At 59.0% G+C, this 18,614-nt stretch overlaps 2 protein-coding genes and 1 long non-coding RNA gene across 7 annotated transcripts; 2 read left to right on the forward strand and 1 right to left on the reverse strand.

Moving 5' to 3' along the window:
* The first annotated feature begins 36 nt into the window (after positions 1-36).
* FGF22 (fibroblast growth factor 22) lies at positions 37-3,822 on the forward strand. 2 transcript variants are annotated; one of them, XM_086862583.1, is made up of 3 exons: positions 37-453; positions 3,302-3,405; positions 3,628-3,822. In XM_086862583.1, exons 1-3 carry the CDS (start codon positions 51-53, stop codon positions 3,820-3,822), a joined length of 702 nt encoding a protein of 233 aa, XP_086718709.1. In that variant the 5' UTR covers positions 37-50. The 2 variants fall into 2 exon arrangements, with proteins under 2 accessions (XP_086718709.1, XP_086718710.1); XM_086862584.1 differs by having other exon boundaries at positions 3,631-3,822.
* RNF126 (ring finger protein 126) lies at positions 1,912-13,875 on the reverse strand. Of its 4 annotated transcripts, none has more exons than XR_015279143.1 (10): positions 13,687-13,875; positions 10,926-10,984; positions 9,585-9,648; positions 8,844-9,085; positions 8,238-8,306; positions 8,085-8,154; positions 7,776-7,869; positions 7,234-7,349; positions 3,691-3,847; positions 1,912-3,365 (listed from the first exon to the last, which is right to left on the reverse strand). XR_015279143.1 is itself a non-coding variant. In XM_086862579.1 (9 exons), exons 1-9 carry the CDS (start codon positions 13,759-13,761, stop codon positions 3,815-3,817), a joined length of 822 nt encoding a protein of 273 aa, XP_086718705.1. In that variant the 5' UTR covers positions 13,762-13,875; the 3' UTR covers positions 1,912-3,814. The 4 variants fall into 4 exon arrangements, 2 of the variants coding, with proteins under 2 accessions (XP_086718705.1, XP_086718704.1); XR_015279142.1 differs by having other exon boundaries at positions 1,912-3,434; XM_086862579.1 differs by having other exon boundaries at positions 1,912-3,847.
* Positions 13,876-13,961: 86 nt separating this feature from the next.
* LOC147649339 (uncharacterized) lies at positions 13,962-18,132 on the forward strand. Its single transcript, XR_015279145.1, has 2 exons — positions 13,962-14,269; positions 15,254-18,132. It is a non-coding gene; the product is annotated as an uncharacterized LOC147649339 (long non-coding RNA).
* The last annotated feature ends 482 nt before the right edge of the window (positions 18,133-18,614 follow it).

The following is an 18,614-nucleotide window of genomic DNA, read 5'->3' on the forward strand; positions in this document are numbered from 1 at the left end:
GGCGAGTGACCGCGGCCGGTGACCCGTGACAGCCGTCGGGGCGCCGATTTATGAATGGGAGGCACAGCCCCAGCCCCCGTCCCGCCCATTCGCCGCCACCGCCCCGCCCCGGGCCGCCCATCCCTGGCCGCTCGCGCCGTCGGGGCCGGTCGCCGGTCGCCGCCGTGGCCATGGCCCATCGCCCGTCGCCCGCTGCCCGCCCGCCGCCCGCCGCCATGAGGCGCGGGGGCCCCGCCGCCATCGCCGCCTGCCTCGCCGGGGCTCTCGCCGTGCTGGCGGGGCCGGGGTCGGGGCCGGGCAGTGCCACCGGGACCGGCCGGCGGCCCCCCCGCAGCTACGGGCATCTGGAGGGCGACGTGCGCTGGCGGCGGCTCTTCTCCGCCACCCGCTTCTTCCTGCGCATCGACGGCGGCGGCGGCGTGGAAGGGACGCGCTGGAGGGAGCGGCCGGGCAGTGAGTGGGGACGGGACCGGGACGGGCACGGGGGAGAGCCGGGATCTGGGGCCGCCCCCCGCCCACGGCTGCCGAGAGCCCGGTCCCACCGGCTGCCGGAGCTGAGGCAGAGGCGGGCGCTGCCGGGGATGGACGGGGGCGGAGGCTGGATGGAAGCGCCTCGGGTCGGTGACGGGACCCCTCCATGCCCAGCCCGGAGAGAGCCCGCAGCTCTTCCCTCTGTGGAAATCTCAGCCGAAGTGTGTATCCCGCGGGTCCCCGCTGTCCCCGCCGGCCGGGGCACGCCGCTCCCGGAGCGCTCCCGGCGCCGGCTGCCCTCGCCCCCGTCACTGCACTGTGGGAGCCACGAGAGGGGCGCGGACACCGGCGGGCACTGCCCGGCCACCCGGCGTTGCTTTCCCAGCGGTTGGGGTGTCCTAGGGGGTCTCTCGGGGGTCCTTTGTCCCATCTCGTCCTGCCAGTTCGTGATGCCCCCCCTGCCCTGCCTCTCCCAAGGACTGGGAGATCGCGGAATCGTTCCCCCATAAAACACTGGGGGGTGGGGAAAGGCTGAGGAGGAGGGGGGGATGCAGGAAGTTTTGTGGTGATGCTGGTCCCAGAATGGGGCATCTGTCAGATGTGGGACAGATGAACATCCCTGTTGGAGGGGTCCATGGAGCGACCCCTGCCTGCAGAGTGGGTTGGCACTTGTCACAGAGACAGCTGGGTGGACAGAGGGACAGAGTCCCCAAGGACGTGGCAGCCACTGTACGACTTCAGCAAGAGTCAGGGCTGCAAGTGCCTGGCTATCAGCCACCCATGGGGGTGCAGGGTCCCAGCCCCTGGACAGGGATAGGGGCACCAGGCTGGCAGGACAGTAGCTGGACAAGGAGGGGGATATTGGGGGCCTTGGGAAAGGGGGATGCCTGAACATCTCCCATGTGCCCTGACAGGGTGTTGGGGCTTGGGGCAGGAGGGCTGCAGCACCCCCAGCCCATGTCCTGGTCCAGCAGGGGCTGCCTTATCTCCTGGCCAGCACAGGACGTCTCCCTGCAGCCACAGGACCTGGGAGCCAAGCCCAGCCCAGGGAACCCTCCTGTGGTGTCGGAGGCTGTCGGGAGTCCCGACCAGGCACACTGCCAGCACAAAGCACCCCAACACGTTCCCCTGATGGTGTGGCCATGGGGCCTGGCAGGCGGAGCAGCTCCGGGCTGTACATGGGGCTCACTCTGCTTATCTGTGTGCGCCTGGGCTGGGCGCGGGCTCTGCTCCACAGCCCTCGCAGAAGCTGCTGGACCAGCCCCACTGGCAGCTCTAGGGTGGCGGGGGATCTTCCAGGGACTCCCCCACCTCAAGCCCTGCATCTGCCCTAGCCTCCTCGAGACCCCTCTGGGGCTGAGTGTGAGACTGGGAGCACTGGGAGCTGGCTCTGACCAGGTTCTGACCGGTCACCTGCAAACAAAGGGCGGCAGAGCCGGCTAGAGCACTGGGAACAGAAGGGGGTTATTTTTAGAAAAGCACAAGTCCTTATAAATAGCAGCAGCTTCAGACAGTGATCAAGTGGGATGGATTCACAAGCATTTGCTCAGCCCTTCCCCTCCACAGCCTCGTCAGTGGCTTCCCTGGGCCGGGCCCTGCGGATCCTGGTAGCTGCCGGGACCGGTGGGAGCACTGAAGCAGCTGGGCTGAAAATCCAGGAGCGATGGATGAATGAGGAGCTGAACGCTCAGGAGCCCTCACGCTGCCTCAGTGCTGTATCCACCCTGACCGCTCGCAGCCTCCTGCAGGCGGGTGATGCCCAGGGAACGCCAGCAACGCTGGGAAGTTGATGAAAGTCCTTGTCCAGGGGCTGCAGTCCCCACGCTGTGTGTGCCGCCACCAGCCAGAGCCTCTGCGTGTCCCCCCACCCTGTCCGGCCGCGGCAGCCCCTGCAGTGGTGTCCACAGGCAGATCCTGCTGTGGCTCCAGCCCTTCCTGCTGCCCTGCCCACGTTGCTCTCGCTGGCCATTCCTTCTCCCCTCCGCACTGCGCCGTGTGCCCGGCGGGGCGGGCAGCGGCACTCGGGGCTGGCCGGCGTGAGGCACTGCAGGAATCCAGAGGCCCCGATGATGCTCTGGGTGTTTCCCGTGCCAGAGCCGCTGGTCTGACCGCATGCCTTTCCCATTAGCGGCCGAGCAGGAGTTCGGCGGTCGGGGCACACACACGCCAGCCCAGATGTGGCTTCGTAGCCCGGCTGCAGCCGCCCCCCGGGCTCATCCTCACGTCCTGCAGTGTTCCTCCACCCGCCAGCCCGCAGTGCCGGCCACGGGGCCGTTTGTCCTCGTTTGTGCCACCAGGCAGTCGGGTACCCACGGACGGCACTGTCCTGGCCCATTCCTGCCCCTGCAGACCTCTGCCCGTGTGTCTTTGTCCACCATAACACAATGTGTGCTGTCGCTGCCACTTTGCCACTCCAGGAGCCTCGCCAGCCTCAGTGCCCGGCGTGTGCCGGGGCCGGGTGCTGCGGGAGGCAGCTCAGGTCCCCGGGGCACTGCGGGCGCGTTGGGGATGGATGCACGGGCAGAGCTGCCAGTGAAGGGAGGACACACATGAGGGTTGTGCTTGGCATCGCTCCCGCACAGCCCGGCTCCTGGGAAGTGGCTGGACCCTGGGGAGGAGAGGAGTAAAGATCAAACCTTCCTTGGATCAGAGGTTCCCCCTCCCACTCCCAGCTTGCGCAGCAGCCCTTGTTCCTGCTGGCTCTGGGTGAGGATCAGCAGCTCCCTCTCTCTGGAGGCACACTGCGGCCACAGACCCAGCATTGGGGCAGGGCCCCTCGGGGCGGTTGCCTGTCCGTCCCTCTCTCATGCCATGCTTCCCTGTCCTGCAGGCATCGTCGAGATCCGGTCGGTGCGTGTTGGCGTCGTGGCCATCCGGGCGGTGCACACCGGCTTCTACCTGGCCATGAACAAGCGGGGGAGGCTCTACGGGTCGGTAGGTCGGACGCTGCCTCCTGGGAGGGACTGCACCAGAGCCAGAGGCTCAAGGGCTGGTTTCCCTTGCCCTGACCTGCTCCCCAGCAGGGGACTGCACCCACCAAGCCCCTCTGCCCCCCGGGGATCAGGGAGGAGCCAGGGTCCTGCCCTGCCCGCTCTTGGGGTCCGAGGGCCACCAGCTGAGCATAGCCACCCCTCACCCTCTTCCCTCTCCTGCCAGAAGGAGTTCAGCCCCAACTGCAAGTTCACGGAGCGCATCGAAGAGAACGGCTACAACACCTACGCGTCGCTGCGCTGGCGGCACCGCGGCCGCCCCATGTTCCTCTCGCTCAATAGCAAGGGCAGGCCGCAGCGAGGGGGCAAGACACGCCGGCAGCACCTCTCCACACACTTCCTCCCCATGCTCGTCAGCTGAACACCGTGGGCAGCTCCGGATGGTCCTGTAGGGAAAAAAAAAAAAACCAAACAAAAATATGTTATTTTATTTATGTACATATCTATTTTTTGCTATTTATTGCTTTATTTTTAATGCACGGCAGAGGATGGATGTGGAAGGCAGAAGCTCCAGATTCAGCCGTGCTGCAGGGCTGTGGCTCTCCCACCGTTCCCCTGGTGCAGAGCCTGTGTGGTGCGACCGAGGACTGGAGCAGGGGCCAGGATGTGCTAATGGCATCTCTGCAGGGCTGGGATGTACCAGCAGGTTGTGTCCGAGCATCCATGGCAATTAAAACTGTGTTCATGGTATGGAACAGGAGCAGGTCTTGGAGCTTTGATGGTGAACTTGGCTTGGGATGGGAGGGATTGGCTCCCGTGTGGATGTGGCTGCAGCCACCAGTGTCATCCCTGCTGCCATTGGCAGGGAGCCCAGCTGGTCCTTTGCCACACCCAGCTTTTCACCGACCCCCACCCACCCTGCAGGAAAACAGCAATGGTGGTTCAGTGGCACAAAGGAGGGAGCAGGAGGAGCAGGAGCCAGCCCAGATCCTCAGCCAGACACACCTCCAGGGCTGCCCCTGGCCAAAGCCAATGCCACTGTCAGTTCTGCAGCCCAGCTGTGTGCTCTCATCTCCAACAAAAACAGGGCTGGGACAGTGGACAGTGGTGAGGACCAGCCCCTCACCTGGAGGGCAGTATGGCCAGGAATAGCACCTGCACCTCAGTGTCCTGGTCAGGGTACATCCCTGCGCCACCTCACACCTGCTGTGGCCAGGCCCAGCAGCCCGGTCACTGTCACGTCAGACAGAGCAATGGCCCCAGCAAAAACCACCAAACTCGTTCTATTTCTGACCCAACCAGCTCCAAACGAGTCTGAGAGGGAACTGACACTGTATTAACCATGTGGTGACTGTGGTGAGCCCCTGCCAGGTGGGCAGCAGCTGCCATGCACCCACCCAGGACAGTGCTCGGCCCACTTGGAACCCATCTGAGCACTGCTCACACATGAGCAATCATCCCCAAGCGCCTGGGGGAGCCAGGAACCCCCATCACAGCTGAAACACAGTGGGAGAGGGGAAGTTTTTCCAGGTCTCTTGTTTTGGCAACTTAACAGCAAAGCCTTCCCCCAGTGTCAGATCAGCTGATGGACACGTGCAGGTTCAGCCAGGACCTTCTTGCTGCCGCCCACCTCACCAGCCCAGGCTTCTGGCTCAACCCCTGGCAGAGGATGAGCCATTAACCCCGACACACCAGTCCTGAGATAAACCCTCCTGTGAGATGAAAGGCGCCGCCACGCTGCCTGGCCAAGCCAAGGAAGAAAAACAGTCCGGGCAAGTCACTCCCTGTCAGCCCCTGGCCCTGGCACAGTTGGTGACACTTTCTCCAACAAAGCAATTGCTTGTGTTCTGAAATGGCTCAAGAAAGGCCAAACCATCCTTCCCCCTCCTGTAGGAGGTTCATCTCTTCTCAAGAAGCTCATGGAAGGGCCAGGTCCTGGGGTGATGCTGGTTTAGAAGAGACACCCAAGCTCTGCTGGAGTCAGCACCTTCCCCAGCAGCCCCAGCCCACTCCCAGGGCCCCAAAAGCCAAGGGAGAGGCAGGGAACCCCAAAAAATGCCAAACCCTCCACCCACTTCCCTGGCAGCTCCCGTGGGGGCAGGTTCTCCCTCGTATGCTCTGGCCTCTACCACAGAGCAGTCCCAACATGTGGCACCATCACGGACCCCCAGCCCTTTAGGAGATCTCCTGACCACCCCAAGTCCCTGCGAGGGGAAGGGGCTCCCGGTGATGGATGGTGAGAGCTCCTCTTCTCATGCCTCAGGGCCCAGGAAGCAAGGACATGGCAGGGAGTCACTGCCCACTCCAGTGACATTGTTGTCATTCTCTGAGCTCCAGCTCTGTCACAGAAACTGAGTCACAAACATACCTGGATATTTGTCCCTCTCTCCTTGTTTTAATCAGCTCTATTTTAAGTAGCTTTGCAATACATTTTTTTTTTCTCCAAAATGTTTTCCTGGTAATTACTCGGTCACAATGAGATTTGCTGGTCCTCGTTCTGCTGCACACCCAGTCCTGTGTTGGCCCAGCAGAACAGCCTGCCCCAACTGCGAGGGGGGGCAGGACTGTAAAGGGAAGAAGGTGTAAAAAATAGAAAACACCAGGCGAGGATGCTTCCAGCTGCGATCCTTGGCTACCTGTGCAGTGATCCACAGGCTGGCAGTGGCTCCCACTGGAACTCCAGGCATGCAGGAGGGCTCAGAGAGGCCCCACCTGCCCAGGGGAGGCAGGACAGCTTGGTGGCCTCAGAGCTTACCCTGTAGCTTTCCTCAAATCATGCATAACGGCTCGCAGAGCTGAAATGTCCATTTATTGACAACAGTAATAATTTAAGATTATAAAAACCCCTTTCAGTGTTGAGTATCAGTGGGCGAGGTTATAAAGAGAAATAAATGGGACTCGAGATGGGACAGGGAAGGATCCTGGGGTCTACTTGAGAGTTCCTGTTTCAGTGACAGCTATTGGTCCTCCCCAGATGGCGATCCTGGGGGGAGGCAGCATCCTTATGCTTCCGTTTTAGACTTCAATCTCCAAAGCAGAAAAGATAGTATCCAAGGGGAGGAGGAGCAAAAGAAATAAAAGAAAGGGATCTCAAATTCAAACCCATACAAACAACCTTTCCATTCGGGATTCAACCACTCGCTCAGCACCTCAGGGTTCCCAGCCAGGGAGCGCAGCAGCTTCGCACTGCAATGGGTAAAGTCCACGCAAAGAGGATGTTTTTATTGACAGACAGAGCTCTTTCCCCCCTTTTTCATCACAGAACTTGAGGCTTCTCATCTCTGAAGGACCCAGAGTCTCCGTGTCTTCAGAAATCAAAAGGAAATTCTGGGGGCACTGCTCCTGCCTCATCCCCTCCCCTCGCTCTGCTCTGGAAGCCCCTTTGGCTGCTCACGGTGGCCAGGGAGGGAGGGGGAACAGTGGAAGGGCCCCAGGGACAGAGGGTGCATTAAGATTCATGAGTTGTTCGATGAGTTTTCATTACTTGGTGAGCTGGAGGAAGAGGAGGAGGAGGAGGATGACGAGAAGTTCATCCCTGTGAGTCCTGGGGGGTTTGTGGCAGTGTTTTGTCCACTTAAACTTTTCCGGCAGACGGGACACGTGTCATGCTTTGGGGAGCAGACAAAAAACAAAACAAGAAATATGGGAAACGGGATTAGAAACACAACAGGGGAGCAGCACTCGAGGAACGGGCTGGGATGACACTCCATCCTCTGACCTCAGGCTGCTCGTGCTCAGGCCTCATCATGGAGGTAGGAAAATATTTACACAAGAGAGCAGGACCAGACAAAGCCCCCAGTGCTGCACACCCCAGGCACCGCCACGCACTCACCTGCTCCAGCCACGGGACGATGCAGCCGTCATGGAACAGGTGATTGCACGGTAACTGCCGCACGTTCTCACCGACTGTGTAGTCTTCCTTACACACAGGGCACTCCAACCCGGAATCTGCAGTGCACAGGGAAAGCCAAACCCAGCTGAGTAAAGGAGGAGAGAACCACGCACAAAGCCCCAAACTCAGGACTCCTCATCCCTCTCCCCTTCCCCACATCCCTGGCAGGAGGACAGCTTGGTGCTCTGCAGTCCCCACATCATCACCCCACCTCCTCCAGCCCTGGGTATGCCTCATCCTTCCCTTCTGCTTTTCCATCTCTATCCACACTGAACTTCTCACAACCTCCCCAGGGCAAATCCATCCAGCCTACACTGCTCTTTTTTCGTGTGAGTGCAACAGAGCCCCTTCAGCTCTCTGCCCACTTTGAAATGTTTTATGCCTCAAAGGTACAAGCAGACAAAAAAATCAAGTCCCAAGAAAACATTACACAGAGCTTCCAGGGAGCACTCTGTGCATGACTCCATGGAGCAGACACGTACCTACGTGCTCCTGTGTGATCTGTATGGTGGGGAGGGCCTGGATCTTTTCTTTGTCCGCTGGCGGCGGTCCAGTGTTTTCAAACTGATTCAGTAACTGGAAAAACAACCGGCCAGGCAGGCAGAAGAGAGAGGTGAGCTCAGCAGCACACAGAATCCACTCGTTTCCTGAGCCAGGGCACTTGGACCCTGCACTGTGGACCCTTTCCCATTCCAGTCCCTGCAGCCCCTCATTCCCTGCACCACCACAGGTGCTGTCCTTCGTGCAGCACTGCACAGGAGGATGGAGACTGCGGTGAATCCCACTTTTACCTGTGTGATAATTGCATCCAGGCCGTTGGCACCCCAGGCGTAGTCCATCGGATTTGAGTGCAGGACACCCCTGAAGAGCAAGGACAGCAAGTGAGTTCATCCTGGAGCATCAACGAGACACTGTCAGAGAGAGCAGCACATCCTCCAACTCACCAAGGGCCCAGGCCTAGGTTTGGAATTGTGGTCGGTGCAATAATTCCATTGACCAGCTGCTGGATAATTCTGAAAGACAAGAAAACCAGTTTTGTGTAAGAATTAAAGTTTGCTGGCTCCCAGCCCAGCACCCCAGCATGGAGGGAGAAGCTGAATGAGCTGAATACTGTCACACTGTTGGGGCAATTAAAAATACCCTGCAGCAATTGCAATGGCAGCTTATGGAGTGATCAGCACTGATAAAGTATTTGATTCATAAGGAGACAATTCCTGACATGATGGCAAGTGGTTCCCAGGATGCACTTAACAAACACTGTCTGGTGTTCTCTTCTGTTTCCCCTCACAGGAAGTACAACATTTTTGCAACATCTGGCAATGACCAGGGAATATTTTCCCACTACAGGACAAACTCCCAGCCACAGTCCATGTCATCACTCAGCAGAAACAGCCCCAACAGACCCCAAGCAGGAGCTGCCCACAGGCTCAGGTGGGACACACACGGCTCCCATGGCAGCGCTGGAGAGCTCTGGGATGCTGCTCCCACAAACCAGGAGAAAAGGTGAGGAACGACGGGGTTGTCTCCCCAGGTGCCAGAGCAGTTCTCACCCTTCCAGCGTGGGGACGCCCTCGTGCCTGCCCGAGGCTCGGCGCGTGGCCAGGCGGGCGCGGGGCTGCCTGGCCCCGTAGCGGTGCCGGGACTGGTGCTCGCGCTCCCGCCGGTTCTCCGAGTCCCGGTTGTCTTCCGGCTGCACGTTGGACCCGAAGGGAAACTCAAAGCTGTCGTCAAAGAACCCGAAAGCAAACTGGCCATAGCCCGGGGGCAAGGTGAACAAGTGCTGATCCACATTCTGGGAGGGAGGGAGGGAGGGAATGTAGAGAACAGACTGTGACAAGAGAAGGAACAGCCTTCGGCTCCCACCGTGTCCCAGCAGCCGCCCACAGCGAACCCCAGGCCTGGGGTGACACTGGGACCAGCACCCTCGGCAGCAGCTCAGTGAGGAACAGACACTGGAACTGCACATGAAAGCAGAAAAAAAAAAATCACAGTTCCCTGGTTTCTCTTTGGTGTGTCACTGCTGCTTCCGAGCTGAGGCTACTGCATAGCAACACACCCAAATCCTGCTGAGCCCCCTCATGACAGGAATCAGCTACAAGTGATGGTCCTACGTAACAGACACAGCAAAAATGTGGTATGCAGAGATTTCAGGAGCAGCATGTGGAGGATATTAATTCCTCCTTTCCAGATTCTGTCATGATCTGGGGAAGGTTTAAACAATGCGCTATTGGAAAAATACTTGATCCAACAGCAAAGCAGAAGGTGTTGGAAGAGAGAAAGGACTTGCTCACCTCGAAAGGATGCCTGCTCTGATCAGTGGCTGACGTAGAGGAGCTGGTCTCATTGTCAGCATTCCTATGGGGAATGAAGAGCACTGATAATCTTCTCATAGCAGCTTCCAAGGCTTTTCTGCCCCCCTCCCATCCCAGGGCAGAGGCAGCTCAACAGAACCCGATCTTCCCTCAGCTGCTGATCTTCTTATTACCCAGATCAGTTTTCCCTCCCTGAACGTTTCATTTTCCAACATCCTCACCCATTTCTCCCTACCCTATCAGATCTTATGAAGCTGCAGAGAAGTTCCTGAACCATGATGTCAAGCGAGGATTTCCCCCACAATCCATCTCAAACACACCAGCTAATCCTCCGGAGCACCAGGAAGACTTAAGGCACAAACGCTGATCTCTGTGACCCCAAGACATATAAGTCTAATCTTGAATCAAAGAAACTTCTCTACTGCAGAGGTACATAACCCAACGGCTCAGGATATTGGGAAAACTCTAAATGTTGTCAGACTTCTGCTTTCAGAGCTGCAGGAACACTTCCTGCTCAGAACCAAGCTTTGCTTTCACGGTACCAAAACCGCTGAAATTCAGCAACTACACGACTCTCCCAAGGTCACAGGGAATCACCAAAACAGTCAGGATCAGTCAGGATGGCTTTTCAGGCTCCAGGGTTTGTGTGGTCAAACAAAACATCACCTGCTCACTGCAGAAGCCCCAGGCCATGCAGACTACCACAATCAGCAGGCAGCAACACCCACTGCCCCTGGCCCCTGCACTGCCTGTGGCCTGTCCTGGAGCCGGTCACAGCTGGGGCCCCACAAACATGACTGAAACATTTTAAGACATTCCTGCTGCTCCTGCCACCAGTGGCAACACAGCACAGAAATGCAGATTTCACTGCTCCAGGGCATAGTCCAAAGTCTCAGCCACTACATTTTGCTGCTCATCCTCAACACAGTCACTACTTACGCTGAGGTGTCCGTGTGCTCACCATTCCCAGATCCCTCTCTCTGGGGTTATCTCTGCCCTGATGACTCAGATCAGGTCAGAGCTACCACACAGCACAGGGAAAGCCTCCCTACCACTTCTTTATGTTTGTTTGAAATCAAACCATTCCTGCCCTGCCCCTCAGCAGAGATGTCAGATGCTCAGCATTGCTGTGGTAGATTGGCCTGTGGATGCTAACTCTGCCAACAAAGCACTGTGTTCCAAAAGTGAGGAAAGATGAACCAAAGCTGGGGCAGAAGCAACAGAAATGGTGCATTTTATATCAAACATTGCCTTTGAACTAGGAAGAGAGCAAAGCAACCTAGGCTCACTGGGGCACCAGCCCCTGGGGCAGCACATTACCTCGGCTCCTCGGGAAGCTCTTCAATAAAACCAGACTCACACCGTGGGCAGATGTAGTCCTGCAGGAGAAAACACACCAGGTGAGAGAAGGAAGTGGTACCTCAGAGCTGCAGGGTATGACAGGGTGGGAGAGTCCTGCAGTCTGCCATCCTCAGCACATGCCACGGCCCCAGAGCCAGAGAGACCTCAAATCCCAACATTTGCCTTCCTGAGCCAGTGGCAGCTCAGCTTAAGAATGATGAGAGTACAAATGATGATGTCCCCAGTACAAATACAGCATTAGCTACCAGCTGAAGCAGTTCCAGTGAAGTGAGAGTGAAATCCCCGATGCCCCCTGCACAGCAACCTCAAACTTTGGCCCAGCTGTGTGTGTTTAGGGAGCAGAAAACAATGTGGGAATGGCAGCATAGAGTTGGCAACGTCGTGGTGCTCAAGGAGGCTGAGTGGTTCCTGTCACTAACACAGCCTGGGGTTCACAGCACACAGGGACACTCTGGGTCATTCTGCAGCCAGGACCTCACACTCCCACACCCAGAGTTCACTACAGAGACCTGTTGCCACCCCAGTCCCCTGGGCACTGAGCGTGCCAGGACAGACAGGCTGAGTGTGCAGCTCCTGTGACAGCCACTTCCTCACGATTCCTGGGGTTAGTGAGGAATTTATCCTCTACTACCAGCCTGTCCTGGGCAGAGCAGCCCAGAATGCTTGAGACCCTGAAAGGGAACTGTTTCACTTTCCAGTGCTCAAGAAACAGCACTGAGCCAATCCCATCCCCTGCCCCACAGCGGGCACACACCACCCCAAATCCCTGGGCTGGCAGGGCTCAGCATAGAAGGCATTTAAGAGCTTCTAAAAATAATGCCACTTCCTTCTGCTGCTGCATTGGAATTGGCACAGTCCTTAGCCAGACTGAGGGATTCCCTCATGGAGTTGAGGCTGATGATAAGGCCCTTGGGGTCGCTCCTCTAGCTCCTGAAGCTGACTCCCGTAAGGCTCCAGGGAAGAGGGAAGGAGCACAGCTTGGAGCCACTGCACATGCTCCATCTGCTCAGGGAAATACCTGCCCAGGGAGCTCTGAGGCTCAGGAACAGATTGGGAGAGGTGGCTGCTCCCTCTCCCACACAGGACTACACATATGCCTCTGTGGAACAACCATCTCTGCACCACTGACACCAGGTCTGAGCTCAAGCACTCCTGTGTGAGCACAGGGAGCCTCAGCCCATGAAAATCCCTGTCCATGGAACCCCCTTTGCGTTGTTTCCCAGCAGCACAAACTGGTGGGGACACACATGGCACGGGGGTGATTGACCGTGGCCTGAGCTCCAGGGAGCTGCTGTGTGCTGTGTGTGTCTATGTGCTCACAGCCAGCTCCCAGCACAGCGATCAGCACATTCCTCTGCAGCTGGAACAGCATAAATGTCAAAGTTTGTTGTTTCTCGGGCTGTTTGAGTCCCTCCTTTGGCAGCTCTGGTTACTGCGCCTGCAGACGGTGAGTGAAACCCGAGTGAACCTGGATCCCCAAAACAAACTCATGAGCTCAACAGACCTGAGCCCCCAAACACGGCACTCACTCCCTGCCTGGCCCAGTCTGGCCAAGAGTGCCCAGCTGGCACAGCCAGGTGTGCCCAGCCAAGTGCACACAAGATGTGAGCACGGCCCAGCACGGGGTGTTTGAACAGAAAGAAATAACAGATTTTCTGGATTACCCCCTGGCTCCTGCCCACAGCCCATGTGTGCTCAGCAGGAGCACGGTCAGGGGTTTGTCCTCACCCTTACACAGGAGCTGGGAGGCCCTGGCATTGCCCACCCTGGCTCAAACGAGAGGGCAAAAGGACAAATCACGCGTCACAAACCAACCACCCCCGGCACGGACAGCTCTGCTTGTCCTCAGAGGCTTTTCAAGTTGACTGCCAGCAACCAGCAATGACTTTTAGACAAGGTGCTGTGAAAAGTGTCGGGATAAAGAGACCAGCAGGACTCTCCAAATTACATTTAACATCTCAGGAAGCCGAGCAGTGGAGCAAGTGATCCACCAGATCCTCCCCAACAGCCCACACTCCTTTTCCACCCACACCAGGACAAACTCACACACGCCGGATTTTGGTGTGTGATTAAAGCACCTGCCCAGGTGCCTACACAGCACTTCTACCTACGTATTACCGTGCACCTCCCGCTCCCCAGCCACCACCACCGCGGGGCTTCTGTCGTGTTCATTACCCGCTCCTGAAAGGCGACCGAGAAACACCCCCAGCACCGCGGGGCTCCGCCTGGCACCGGCTGGGCTCAGGCTGCTGAGGCCGGGGGTGTCACAGCTGGACGCCGGGGCTGCTGCCGGACGGACTCCCGCCCCAGAGCGGCTCCGCGGCAGGGCCCAGCCGTTCCCCGCGGAGCGGCTCGAACCGCCGCGGGCCCCTCCGTCCGGGCCCAACAGGGCCGAGCGCCCCTCCCGCCGCGCCGCCCCCGCCGCGGCTCGCCCAGCTGCTGCCCCTCGGCCAGGCTGGCCCGTTCCCTCCGCAGATCCTCTCCCCTCGTCGCCGCAGCCCCGTTCCCTCGCTACGGACACCTCCCCCAGCCCCTCTCAACGCCTCCGAGCCCCGGTGCCACGGGTGGAGCCCCACAGGGCATCCCCCCGCCTCCCCGCCGCTCAGGCCCCCTGGGCCCCTCAGGCCTCGCCCCCACGTGCCCGTCCCCTCGGGGCCCCCGCCCGGCCCTGCCCGCACTCCCGGCCCTCCCCGCCGACCCTCCCTGGTCCCCCGCTCACGGGCAGGCGCGGGGCGATCTCGGCCGAGCAGCAGTGGCAGAAGAACCGGCCGGGCTGCGGCGACGCCTCCGCCATCTTCCCTACCCGCCGGCCCCGCCCCCCGCGCGCGCCGCGGCGCCGACGGCGGCCGAGGGGGGACACGGGACAGGCGCGGCGCAAACGCGAAGGGGAACGAGGGCTGAGGGGGCGTGGCTCATGCGGTGGCGGGGCTGTTGTCAGATAATGTGAGTGGGCGGGGCTTTGCCCATATAAGGCGATGGGGCGTGACCGGGAAAGCGGCGGGACCGGCCCCCGATTCCGGGAACCCCCCCTCATTCCGGGAACCTCACCCCAAATCTTTCCTTCTCCTCTCCATCCCCAAGCTCCTGATCCCTCTCTCAGCCCCACCTTTAAAATATCAGATCGAAAGCTGACTTATTTATTTAATTAATTTTTAACAGATGAGAAATAAATTAGCTGGGGAGAGGTTGAGTCCCCCAAAAGGAGGAATAAAGGGTATTCCCAGTGAAAATCTCGTGAGCTCCTTCAAGATGCAATAGGCCCAAAGGAACTGGAATGTTTAATTTTAGCGGGACACTGTCAGGTTGGGTCCTTCTCCCAGACCTTGCCCCTTGGGTGCTGGAAGGTGCTGGGGAGGTTTTCGGGGTTGAGAGGTGGAATCTCGATTTTTGGGACCTGAGAATCCCACCCGGGGCCAGCGTTTTTCCCAGGCTGCAGCTTTTGAGAGAGCAGAGGGTCTGCCTGGCCCTCACTGGGGTCCCAAGGCTCACAATTGTGTGGCACTGCATAATCCCAGAGTTTTGGGGCGGTGTGACTGGGGAGGTTTTGGGGTATCCAAGCAATGCGGTTGTGAGGTTTTGGAGGAGGGGGATGCTGAGGCTGCGGGGCGGGATTGGAGTGGCAGAACTGTCGGATTTTAAAGGTTCTGCATAGCGGGGCTGTGGGGTCTTGGCGTTCCAGCCCCGCTCCCAGCAGGTGGCATCTTCAGCCCAGGATTTGCTGCTCCAGCTTTGCCGGGTGATGGAGCCGGGGAGGGATTTGTGGAGCAGCTCAGGAGCCGCGGAGAGCTCGGCACGGCTCTGCTCCCCGCTCTGCGGGGGGACAGGGACGGGCTGGGCTGTGGTGGGTCGGACGCTGGTGGGACAAAGCGCTCGAGGGCTGGGTCACCGGTCAGCAGCTCCATGGTGCTGCGGGAATCGCAGCTGCGGGACACACTGGCAGAGTTCAGCGGCTGATCGATGATCCCGGCCGCTGATAAGACATTTATTTACGGGTGATGAGGAAACTGCTGCTCCCGTAACCCTTTTATTCAGGAGGTGGGTCCAGACAGTGCGTCGTGGCCCAGCCGGGAGCCAGACAGAGCCCGGAGCCTCAGCGCGGAGCCCGCGGCTCCGGATGGGGCATTTCACACCCCAAGGGAAAGCTCCTTCCCCGCGCTCCTCCAGTGCCCTGTTTCACGGTCGGAGGACAAGTTGCCACTTGATCAAATGAGTGCCGGGTGCCTGTGGGATGGGGGGGGAAGGATCCGGCTCCACTGACTTTGTCCCTCTGGAATTCCCTGACGCAGGAGCTGTGGAAGCTGAACTCGTTGGGATGCAAATGGCAGCGGATGCGGAGGCACATGGAGATAAGGGCAGACTGCGAGCAAGCAGCAGTGGGAAGGGTCTCCCAAAAGCCCCTCACTCATCTGTTGGTCTCCATGTCAGGACTGCAGCCTCTGCCCATGACCTGCAGCCAAAGTCTCCTGCCCATTCCTCATTGCTGGTGCTGACCATGGAGAAGGAATCGCCCTTCTCTGGGCCCTGAGGCTCCCAGACCGCCCCATGCCCTGAGTTTGGCCCCAGCCACAATTCCTCCCCACAGAGGGCATGAGCATCCCATGGAGACCCCGTCTGAGATGCTGCTCAGACACCCCAAGACTGCGGGTTCTGTGTTTGGCTGTCCCCTTTCCTTCTGCTGCCTCTGAGGAAGCTGCGTCTGGTCAGGAGCAAATTTGAGTCACCCAGGGAAGGATTTTCCCACGGTGCTGCAGAAAGGCAAACTGCACCCTCACCCAAGAGGGCTGACGAGGAGGTGACACCTCCCCAGGTAGTATCGAGTCATCGTTAGACAGAGCCCGCTCCCAAATCGGCCACCCTGCTTGGGAAGGGCAGCAGAAAATATCCCAGGGCTCCCATTGTCTGAGGGGATGGGACAGGGTGGGGGGCTCCCCCAGCAGCCCAGAGTCACCATCCCACCTGGGCTGAGCAGTGGAGGGGACACCTGCCCCAGACAGGGGGTCAAGGGATTCCTCCTGGCCTCTGGATTCTGTGTTCCTAAAGAAAGAGGTGACTGGAGCTGAAGCCCCCACATTGCCCAGGTGTGGGAGGTACAGGGGCAGCTCCAGGCATGGGCTCTGCCTTGAGCCCTGGGAAGCACAAGCACCTCCTGGAGCCAGAGCAGCTTCCAGAGCAATTCCTGCCAAGTGAGAATAACTGGTGCAGCTGGTCTCCCTGCTCCCCTCCACCCCACATCATATATAATTGCCTATTTTAATTAATAAATTGGAGGCCACTCAAAGGAAAGCGGCGAGATTCCTTACAGACACTGCAGGGATTGTCTACCCGCCCCGAGCCAGTCGTGTCACGGCGGATTTGAATCGGTCTCCTTTGAATTTGCTCAGACAGATCGGGAGATTTACATCCCCCACCTCATCTCCTGGAGCCTCACACCTCCGGGCTGTGGGTCCGGATCCCAGCTGGCAGTGATCCGGCAGCTCACGGTGACCTGGGAGCAGCGGCACAGGCTGAGCCCCGTCCTCACCACCACCGGGCTGTGAGGGCTGAGGGACGCTGGTGGCAGGGGGACCCCAGCCCTACGTGGCTCTGATCCCTGACAGAAAGGCTGGTGGCATCTTGGTGGTCCTTTCCTGGCCCACCTTCCCCTGGGAGCAGCCAGAGCAGAGGGGCTCAGGGGAAGTTCATGGTCCCAGGGGGCTGCTTTTGGGCTCCACCAAAAATTTTCCTTTCTTTTTTTTTTCTTTTTGGATTCTTTCCTTTTTTTATGCTTGGTTTAAACCATTGTTCTTCAAGGGAAATTTTAATATGAAAAACATGCTTTTCTAACAACTGCCAGCCTGGGCCAAGTAATGAAGCTCTTTGACTGACAGGGGCTGTGTGGCAGATGTGAGCTCCAGGGAGGATGTGACCTGTGGTGGCTCTGCTCTTCAGTGACCCATGGGATGGGGATTCTCCAGGGCCACCAGGCTGGCGAGGCCGGGATGCTGGGATTGTAGTGCCAATGGCATCCATGCCCTCCCTGTGGCTGGTATGGGAGCAGGGCAGCCACCAGCCCGTCCGTCCCACCCCAATAAGCAGCACCTTGCTCTGGGAGCGAAGATCAGCGGAGCAGCCCCTGCCCTTCCCGGTGCAGCTCTGCTTCCTTCCGCAGCGCCTCTCCCCAGTCTCACCAAGGAGCCAGGAGACTTTAATGACCCGGGAGGTTTTCCCAACTCCCTGCTCTGCTGGACCCAGTTCAGCCCCACTTGGTTGCCCGACGTTCCACGGCGCTGCCAGCTCTCCCCTCGAGGCTCGCTTTGCTCCTGCCCTTCACCACGGCGGAGGCAGAGTTTGCGCTGGGAGCCCGCACGGCCGCCGGCGCTGACTCACAGCTTGTTTACACTCACACTCACACTCACACTCACACAGGGCCTGTGTCACGCGTGGCTGAGCCCCGCCAGGCCAACCCCACCAGGCTCAGCCGTGTGGGCAACGGCATTGTTCCGTAAGGAGCTCGCTAAGACGGCTGGAAATCGGCGCACGTGGACAGGAGAGGTGGAATTGGAGCCATGAGACAGCTGCTCCTTGCTGAGAGACACATGTGGTGGCTTTGATGGGATGGGATGGGATGGGATGGGATGGGATGACTCTGGCTCTGGCTGCTGCTTTCCCATGTCCCAGCCTTCCCAGTCCCCACTCCATGTTTCTTGCCCTTCCTGGCTCCAAGCACTGGCATTTCCCCAGCATGGACAGAGCCCAGAGCATCTCCCATCAGTTCAAGGCAGAGCTGGCAGCACTGAGACCAAAGATTCAAGAAGAAGAGACGTTGGGCAAGTGTGGCTCTTGCTGGGGGCACCCAAAACACTGGAGAGGAGGAGGACATTTCTGAGAAGGGGAGAGGGAGTGAATCCTGCTCAGGGTGATGCTTCCTGGGTTGCTGGGGCCTGCAGGGTGCTGGGGATGCTGGTGCCAGCAGCAAGTAGGGGGTCTGGATCTGGGCATCAGCAAGAGGGATCAGAATTTGATCGAGAATCAAACAGAATGGGTGATCAGATTTGGAGGGGCAGGTCTTGGGAATGTATGTCAGCCTCCCAGCCCTCCCTGCATGCTGGCGCTCCCGCCCTGCCTTCCTTCATCCACAGAAGTGGAAGTGTCCCAGGAACATGAAACGATTACTTGGCGAGGAGAATCCAGCTCAGCACTTCTTGGCATTTGTTCACGGCTTTTCATCTTCAAAGCTCCTTGCAAACATTAGCAAACTAATCCCTGCAACCTTCCTGGGAGATAGCGCAGGATCAAGCAGAGGAGCATTATCTCGCCTCAGCAGATGGGGAAACTGAGGCACGGAGCAGTGACGCTGCCGCCCCGGGGTGCGGGGCGAAGCTCCGTGTCAGCGCTGGGGGTGGAGTGTGCCCATTGAGGTGCCGTCCTGACACTCTCTCCCCAAACAAGCACTGAGTCAATTCACTGGGCTGGAGCCGTGAGGATACGGGAGAAAATCCTGCCCCAGGGTGAAGGCTGCCGGCAGCGGCCGTGAGGCCGTGCCCTCGGCTCACGCCTTGCTCTGGCCACTCGCCACGTGCTCCAAGGGATGTGACCGAGGCTCCATCCCGTCCCCCTTCTCTGAGCTCTAGCGCTGGCCCTGCTGTGCTGAGCCTGTCCCCGAGGGTT

This window comes from Cyanistes caeruleus, chromosome 25, assembly GCF_971803275.1.
Source record: "Cyanistes caeruleus chromosome 25, bCyaCae1.hap1.1, whole genome shotgun sequence".
NCBI lineage: Eukaryota > Metazoa > Chordata > Aves > Passeriformes > Paridae > Cyanistes > Cyanistes caeruleus.